The 7860-nt window shown below is 47.7% G+C and overlaps 2 protein-coding genes across 7 annotated transcripts in view; both read right to left on the reverse strand.

The window, feature by feature from the left end:
* LOC118509022 overlaps positions 1 to 2937 on the reverse strand; it is a 3908-nt gene extending 971 nt beyond the window's left edge. The window contains exons 1-5 of one of the 6 annotated variants that reach the window (XM_036049050.1): positions 2337 to 2637; positions 2220 to 2295; positions 1938 to 2146; positions 167 to 1778; positions 1 to 88 (exon numbers count right to left, since the gene is read on the reverse strand). The exon at positions 1 to 88 is cut by the window's left edge and continues 971 nt beyond it. In XM_036049050.1, coding sequence (XP_035904943.1) covers positions 2 to 88; positions 167 to 1778; positions 1938 to 2146; positions 2220 to 2295; positions 2337 to 2389 — 2037 coding nt within the window. In that variant the 5' untranslated portion in view covers positions 2390 to 2637 and the 3' untranslated portion in view covers position 1. Of the gene's footprint in view, positions 89 to 166; positions 1779 to 1937; positions 2147 to 2219; positions 2304 to 2336; positions 2638 to 2663 lie in introns of those variants that run through there. The other 5 variants (XM_036049053.1, XM_036049055.1, XM_036049054.1 and 2 more) reach the window with 5 other exon arrangements.
* On the reverse strand, positions 2729 to 7848 carry LOC118508832 (probable serine/threonine-protein kinase kinX). Its single transcript, XM_036048578.1, has 8 exons — positions 7058 to 7848; positions 6293 to 6980; positions 6000 to 6201; positions 5583 to 5698; positions 5207 to 5510; positions 5105 to 5139; positions 4355 to 4723; positions 2729 to 4216 (listed from the first exon to the last, which is right to left on the reverse strand). Exons 1-8 carry the CDS (start codon positions 7408 to 7410, stop codon positions 3395 to 3397), a joined length of 2889 nt encoding a protein of 962 aa, XP_035904471.1. The 5' UTR covers positions 7411 to 7848; the 3' UTR covers positions 2729 to 3394.
* Between the last annotated feature and the right edge of the window lie 12 nt (positions 7849 to 7860).

Below are 7860 nucleotides of genomic sequence, written 5' to 3' on the forward strand. Positions count from 1 at the left end.
TTTACCACCATTTCCTGAGCCACTCATACATCGGTAAGAAGCCGTTAAACACCACATTGTACAGTGACGTTTTATTAATTTCAAACGGCTGTAACCGGAGAGAGAAAAAAAAGGGAAATCATTTAATTAACCTATTCAACTTCCACTGTTACGGGGCACTACTTACATCTCGATCGTAAGTTGTCATTATCCAGCCGCCCCTCGTTTCGCTGTCCTCCGATTCGATGCAAAGAAACTTATGCGTCGCTACGGTTACAATACCGGCCGATATGACCGTGTCCCACATCGACAGGGACTGCTTTCCGGCGGCTCTGAGCGTGAATTTTCCGCTCGCTACTTCCACCGTAGGGCCAACACTGGTGACGGGAATGAGAATGCGCACGTCGTGACAGATAATGCTACCGTGTATGCCTTTGCCGGGCTGTGCCGGTGGTGGCAGCAGAGGCGTTAGTTGCGCTGCAAATATCTGCATTTCCTTCACCATTTGCTTGATGTGCTGATGCACGTCCGAGTTCCACGTTACGATGGGTTTGATCAGGTTAACGAACAAATCCTGAAAGTAAGGATTATCATCCCCGTGCGTTATTACGATTTTTTCCACCACTAGCTTCTCATTGCCTTGCTCTACGTTGGTAAATTCGCCATAATCGCCCAGCTGCAGGGTCGTGGTTTGGATTTCAATTTTCGTTTCACCGTTCGCTTTTGTCATCGTAAGCTGCTTCCAGTTCACCAGCAAACAGGAGTTGTGTTCGTTCCACAGCAAACACGACACCATGCCCAGCGTAACGTCAATGTCCATGTCGAGCGCTGCCGGAAACGTTTTCTCTTTGGTTGGAATGGGAACGACACTGGTGCGATTGGCCGTTGGTACAGGTGGTCGATAGTGTGCCATACAGCGCAGCACCCATTCAATGAATCGGGCCAACTCCGGGCTATACTCCAGGCATATCGGAAGCTCCACCGAAAGCCGTAACTTTCCCGTATCTTTAAAGTTGCTCAGCTTCATCTCAATCTGTCGTGCGAACAGTATCTCACCACGAGGATGTACGTGTTCGTTTAGCTCGTACGTTCCCAGATAAAATCCGGCTAACTGTATCCACACGTCGAACATCCAATGCTGACGACCGAGCAGCACGTTCAACGAGTTACTGCTGTACGGTTGCAAACGTTTGCCAGCCGCGTTGGCTATGTGCAGCGAAAAGTAGCTACAGTGCAGTGTTGCACTGGCATCCGATTTGACAAAAATCTTAGCGTTTAACTTTTTCACGTACAGCAGCTTATAATCGTTGGTGTACGTAAGTTCTTCAGAGATGGATCGATGTTCCCGTAGTCCGAACTCTTGCACCTGAGCATCAACATAAAACTCGAACGACTTTGTCCTATCGACCACACGCATGGTGCCGTCCGTCGCGCAGAATTTTACGTTCCGCAATAAAACCTGCAACAGGCCACCATTTTCGTAGTTCAGCAGTGTGCTCAGCCATGAGTGAGGTTCGATTGGTTTAGGTTCGCTAGCGGGTGCTGAGTCGGTTGGCTGTGTGGGTGCAGTGTTTCTGTTGGAGATACTCTTGCAAATATACGGCTCGACGATCGATATTATGATCCATGGTGATACGTTTGAGCTGATGTCTAACGTAATCGTCAGCGACCTTACGTTGGTAGTGATGTCTTGGTAGATGGATACGATTTCTTCAAAGGCAAGCACCAGTGTAGAGGTGTTTGGGACGTGCGAAAATGTAATGCTTTGTAACTTGACATGAATTATTGTCCACACGAGGCTGGAAACAGAAAGAAAAGTTTAAGGGTTAGCTTTCAAACTGTGACTGTCGATTTGTGGAAAATTTTGATCTACCATGCACGGTGATTCAATACCTTTATTATGTGGAGGAAAAAAAACTGCAACGTCAAGTGAGGTTCGCCATGCGGCAAATACATACCTGCTAGGTATCCAGTGCAGCAGAATGGCTTTAACGGCAGCAATCGCAACTCTGGTGAAGAGATTCGGGAAAAACGAAAGAAACCAGGAAATAGTGCCCGTTTGGAGCAACCACTCGGTAAACGTTTCAATGCTCCAAATCACACCGGCAAGCGTCAGTAGTATGAGGCCTAATAGACCCAGCAGTACTGCAATCCTTAGCGTCATTTTCTGAAAACATTTAAAAATACGGAATCAGAGGAAGTAATATGCACATCGAATCCTTCACCAAAATAATTAGGACCTTTGATTCTAATAGGACCTGTACGATTTTCCTTAAACTGGAGAACATTTTTTGTACTGGATCGTTCGAAACGAACCTTCCCAGGTTGTTATCGTAAATTTCTATCAAACAACGAACCAGTTCGAATATAGTCCGTATGCGCATGCTTCACACCCGTCACGAGGGCACATTCAAAACAGAACTTCAGGTAGCTTCAAATTGAGACTCCGGGAGCAGCGATATGCATGGTCAGATCAGCATGCATGATCGTCCTATTCGCGATAGCACTAAATATAACACTATGACTCATCGTGAGCTCCCTAGATTGCTTCCCAGTGTGATGAGATAAATGCACATGTGAGGTTAACACAAAATTAATAATACAGTACATTCTGCCCGATTTTGCTTGCCAATTTAATGTTAGCACCATACACTGCACAATCAAACGCTCTTTAAACGATCTACCTATAGTTAAATAATCAAACCATATCACGCCACGACTCACGCAACACCGTCCAGTAATGACTCACGCTGTATGCACTTTATACACCATGGATGCGTTTTTCCACAGCTATTATCCACTCACACCTTAATAGTTTAGCACTGCACTTTGAAGATGTGCACAAAAAGGGAATTTTAAACGATCTGGATTCTTATCCCGCTCCTTGAACTTTCTTTCGCAAAAATTCCGGCGTACAACGTGCTTGCGGCAATGCAAACTATGCGTGCACAAATCAAAACAAACGATGAGCACAGTGGTCGATTAGATGGACACTAGTAATGTCAACGGCAAAAATAAATAGATTAGTAAAAAAAAAATTGGTAGGACCGTAACATTTATTTAAAATGCTCATTTAATTAAGTATTAATGATAAATTATTCTGGAATATATTCATACGCCATTTGATTTAATTTAATATTGCGGTGAATTAGTGAAGCGGGCGATATGGTGGAAGAGCCCACTGTGTAGCTGTCAACGAGGCGGTGAACCAAATGGCGGGAAACTACATGCATGAATCATCAGCGAATACATGCATTGATATGGTTCAGAAAAATATCAGAACTGGAAATTTAACATCATTTCCGTTCTTTCCGTTATAGTAATAAAACAACAAATGAAAATTAGTTCTTTAAAAAATAAATATAGTTAAAAAATATTTAAAAAAATAATGATGCTCACTAGCTATCGAAAACTATCACTCCATCAGCGACAACAGCAGCTTGATGTTGTCAAATTTAACTGTAAGCACACCCAACTCATCGTGCTCGTGGTCAAAATCGTAGATCGGTGCCTCGACATCCAGCTGCGACATCACGTTCGGTGCCAAAGCATTCTGCAGCTCGGTGCGCAGTTTGATCGAGGCGTATCCTATATCCTCACTCGGACTGCCACCGGCAGTGCGATCCTCATTCACAACCACAAACCGTACCGTACCGACGTTTCCTGCTGCCGGGGCAAGCATTTTCTTCAGCTGCTCGCGTCGTCCCGGATGACGCTTAGCGTCCAGTTCGACGCTCACCTTAAAATCGAACCTATGCTCTAGCTGAACTGCACCGTCAGCGGATAGGAAGTTGGCCGAATGCGGCGTTTCCAACCGATGGCCGTAAAGATCGAGAAAGGTAAACTCGACGTAGTAGAGCGAAACCTTGGCAGCTAGCAATCGATCGATGGCGGCTTCATGCCACCGTACGGACCGTATCTCGATCGTTAGCATATCGTCACCGTTGGAACGTTTGGTGTTAAATATTTGATTCGGTATGGAGGTGGCCATGCCTGCCGGATTCTCCGCTATCCGGTGCCACATCGAGGGAAGCCGCTGTATGTTGAAGAACCGGGCGTAATTTTCCTGCACCGAGCGGTCACCATCTTTGCCGGTCGATTGTTTAGGGGTGGCACCATCAAGGAAAGAGATGCGTCGTTTTTCCGACACCGAAGATATCGTTGACGCACGATCCGTATTTCGACGGCGTGCTGCATTCTGCAGCGCGTAGAATTGTTCGTTCTCGCGGAATGATTGCTACAAAGGAAACATTGAAAAGAATTGAAAAACTAAAGTACAGCAAATTTAGTACACCATGTCGTACTTGAGCTAGTGGGCAACAGATGGCGCTAGCTACCTTCCAGCTCACATGAGAAAAACACGGTAGAGTCTTACCTCCAACCTTTCCGGGTAACTGTTTGCAATCAGCAGCTCAACATTATTAGGTTTAATCGGTTCGTCGGTACGATTGTCCATAATGTGGGACAGCTTCGGTATCATGTGGCTAACGCTGACCTGCCGCGACAACAGCTGTATAGCTTCGGTCGTCTCGTAAGCGTGCCGTTCGCGACTCATACGTGCAGCTACGGACGCACGTCGGCTAGGCTGTGGTCCTAGATCCATCGGCAGTGTGTCCCGCCGTTCGTGCACCCGTCGCTCAACGGGTGAAGTTGGTTCTTTGAGGACGACTTTGCTCGTGGTATCTTGCGTATCGGGTTTTGCTTCTCGCTCTGTCTGTACTGACGCATTCACCGACAAACGTATCTGAGGTCATCACGCATTATTTGAACAGTATAGGGAAGAAAGGAATATAACTTTCGGTTATTAAATCAATCACTAGCTCAGAAGACCAGAAATACAAATTTCTTCTATTATCACACAGGGTTTTTTTTACATTCTTTCTACCTAATAAATTCTACCAAAACGTTGGAGCTGGTGAGAATGTGGCAAAACCTGGTCATTACTAGTGATATTTAGTGGTAACCCATTAAAAGCGGTACAGTATCTGTTGGGTGGCATTTTAGTGGTCGACTAGTCGTGAAGGAAAACACGTTGACAAGTAGGCAGTCTCTCTCTATCTATGTCATCGAACCAGTCAATGTGAGATGTGGGAAGAAGTTAAAGGATGGCATCGTTTCAACCTACCGGCGATACTGGGCGAACCTCTTTGATGGGTGATGCTACAACGGAAAGAAATATTAGTAGAGCTACACTTCAATTGTATCTACCAAACCAACTCCCACTAACCTTCTAAGCTCTTCAGACTATGCTCCAGCTGCGTTCGTTCCTCGGCCAGCAGTTCGTTCTCGGTGCGCAAACCTTCCAACATTACCGACAGCGTGTCATTGTCCTGCTGTAACGTCTTGAGCTTCGCCAGCAACTCGCGCTGTGATTCCTTCGTGACGAGTTCCTCCTCCTTCAGCGTATCGATCTGCTTCAGCAGCTCCTCGTTGTGCTTCCGCAGCTCGTCCAGCTGGTACTTGAGCAGCTTGTTTTCGTCCACAATTTTGGTAAAGTTTTCCTGCTGTCGTTTCAGAAAATCGCGCTCAATCTGTATGTTTAACGAAGAAAAAAAAAAGGGTTGTAGTGCATATTGTCTGATAGTTTGGCAGACCGTACGTACCTCCACCTCGGACATGTTCTCCTTGAGCTTTTCAATGTTTTTCTTTAACCGTTCACATTCCTCAAACAGGGACACGTTTTTGTCCTTCTCCTTGCGTATTTGAGCTTCCAGATCACCTGCGAATGGCAATGGGAAGGTCAGGAGCATTATTAATTTCCTAAATATGGAGAAGACCCACAGCTCTAATGTGATATCCTCTCTAAGTGGAGTATAAGAACAAACAGCACCAAGACCTTGAGATTTGTATCTAGCAACTCTACAACTAAATCCTTCTCTTTATGACATTCGGTAGTACAAAACATTGAGATAGACGTCATTCATTGGCGAGGACAGCTCAGGATATCAGAGGCACTCACTGGGTGCTATGGACGTGACCCTACCAACAGCCCGGTACAGACACAGCTCACTTTTTCCTACCTTGCTTCCGCATCTCGTGCTCCATCGACCGCTTCTGCTCGTCCACCTGTCGCTGCAGTTCCTTCGCCAGGTCCTCCACCTGTCGGTTTAGGTTAAGTATTTCGAGGTTTTCTGCCGCGTTCCGTTTCATGATTTCGTACGACAGCTTCTCCTCCAGCTGGCGTGCTAGCAGCGAACTCTTTTCCTTCTCATTTTGCAGCTCCTTCACGTGGCGTTGACGAGAAAAAGAAAAAGGAAGAAATCATCGTGAAAGTGCGCTCCACGTGGACACAAAAAATCGATACCAAACTAACCTTGTGGAGGTATTTGATGTTTAGCTTCATTTTGACGAGGTCTGTTTCGCGCGTCAGCTGCTCCGTACGGTGGCGCTCACAGTCCGGACACTGTGCCTGTCGCGTTTTGGATTTTTCCGAGCCATGGCGACGCTCCTTCGAATTGCTTGCCTTCGTACCGCCGAGTCCATTCGAGTCCACTCTAGCCGACTCTCGACGATCGCTTCCATGCAGATCCTCACTACCTCCGGACAGTACATCCCGATCCTCGTCCACACCGGCACGCTCATCATTCTCATCGTCCTCCTCATCGTCATCCTCATCTTCATCGTCCGCACCGTACGACTTCCGGTGACTGTTCCGCCGTGCCACCCCACCATCAACGCTGTCATCATCATCTTCCGTTCGATCGTCCGTACTGACGCGACGACCTGGTCCACTGCCAACCGCACGATGGCGACGATCGTCCTCCTCCTCGTCGTACCCATCGTTCGACGGTGAAGAAGACTTGCACTCTCGACGACCCACCGCATCTGGATCCTTCGCCGGACGGGCACTTTTCGAACGACGCTGATGCACGGTGCTTGTCCTCGCGCTATTAGCCTTGCTTGCGTTTTCGATCCGTCGTCCTTCGGTGGACGTAGCACGGCGAAGGGCTTCCAACTTTTCGTGCAGTTCTCGCCGCTGTAGCTCCAGATCGTGCAGTCTGCTAGAAAAGGGAACCGTTCCAACCAATGAAGGGACCAAAAGAAAAGCAAGGACTCGGTCTCGCCCTACGCCCCATACCTGTAGTGTTCGTTCGAGGCCATGTCGAGGCGCGATTTGGACCGTGTATTGCTCTCGTTCGACAGGCGTGTCAGCTTCGTTTTCAACCGCTTCACCAACTCTTCCTGCTCGAGGAACCGTTTCTTGATGGTGTAGTTCTCGTCGCACAGGCTGAGATATTTGTCCTCCAGCTCGCGCCGTGTCAGCTTCGACACCATCAGCCGGTGGTTGATCAGATGACGCTGGCAGAGATCGATCGGTGGCCGATAATTTTCCGAGTACGGCGATGCACTGACCGGACGGCCGCCGGATCTTCTGCTACCGCCGGCCATCACCACGGCGGTGTCCTTTTCGCGCACCGAATCCTTCCCCATCGTCGGCCGGTGGTGCGACTGGGGTGTTCCAACACACTGCACTAGAGAAGTTCGCTGTAGTTTTCTAGTAGAATTTGATACACACAAACACCCTTGCACACACCCACACACACATGGACACACGCTTAGGTCAGCACGTTGTTACGTCGTGCTACCATTTTTGACTCGGCCGAAAGGAAGGCAGCACTCGCAGCAAACACGAAAATTTCACACTAGTGAAGAGGAGCGAAAAAAAATGGACAACGCGCGGAAAAAACAAAGCAAGGTTGCGCTGATGGTGAACAAAAAATGGTTCGATTTGTTGGTGTTTTTGTTAGAATCGTTGCTATGGTAACGTGCGGCCGTATGCAGGTGACTGCAGCGTGTTGCGTACAGCACACGATTGCATGCAAGCGTTGCGCAATGCATTGAGCGCGGGAAAACGGAGGAGCACAGTGGTAGTGCACTTGG

This window comes from Anopheles stephensi, chromosome 3 (assembly GCF_013141755.1).
Source record: "Anopheles stephensi strain Indian chromosome 3, UCI_ANSTEP_V1.0, whole genome shotgun sequence".
Taxonomy (NCBI): domain Eukaryota; kingdom Metazoa; phylum Arthropoda; class Insecta; order Diptera; family Culicidae; genus Anopheles; species Anopheles stephensi.

Coding starts and splice junctions, on each gene's coding strand:
- LOC118508832 (XM_036048578.1), bottom strand. CDS start 7,410: ATGGGGAAGGATTCGGTGCGCGAAAAGGACACCGCCGTGGTGATGGCC. Junction 6,202..6,292: donor ACATCAAATACCTCCACAAG/GTTAGTTTGGTA, acceptor CGCCACGTGAAG/GAGCTGCAAAATGAGAAGGA. Junction 5,699..5,999: donor GCACGAGATGCGGAAGCAAG/GTAGGAAAAAGT, acceptor TGCCATTCGCAG/GTGATCTGGAAGCTCAAATA.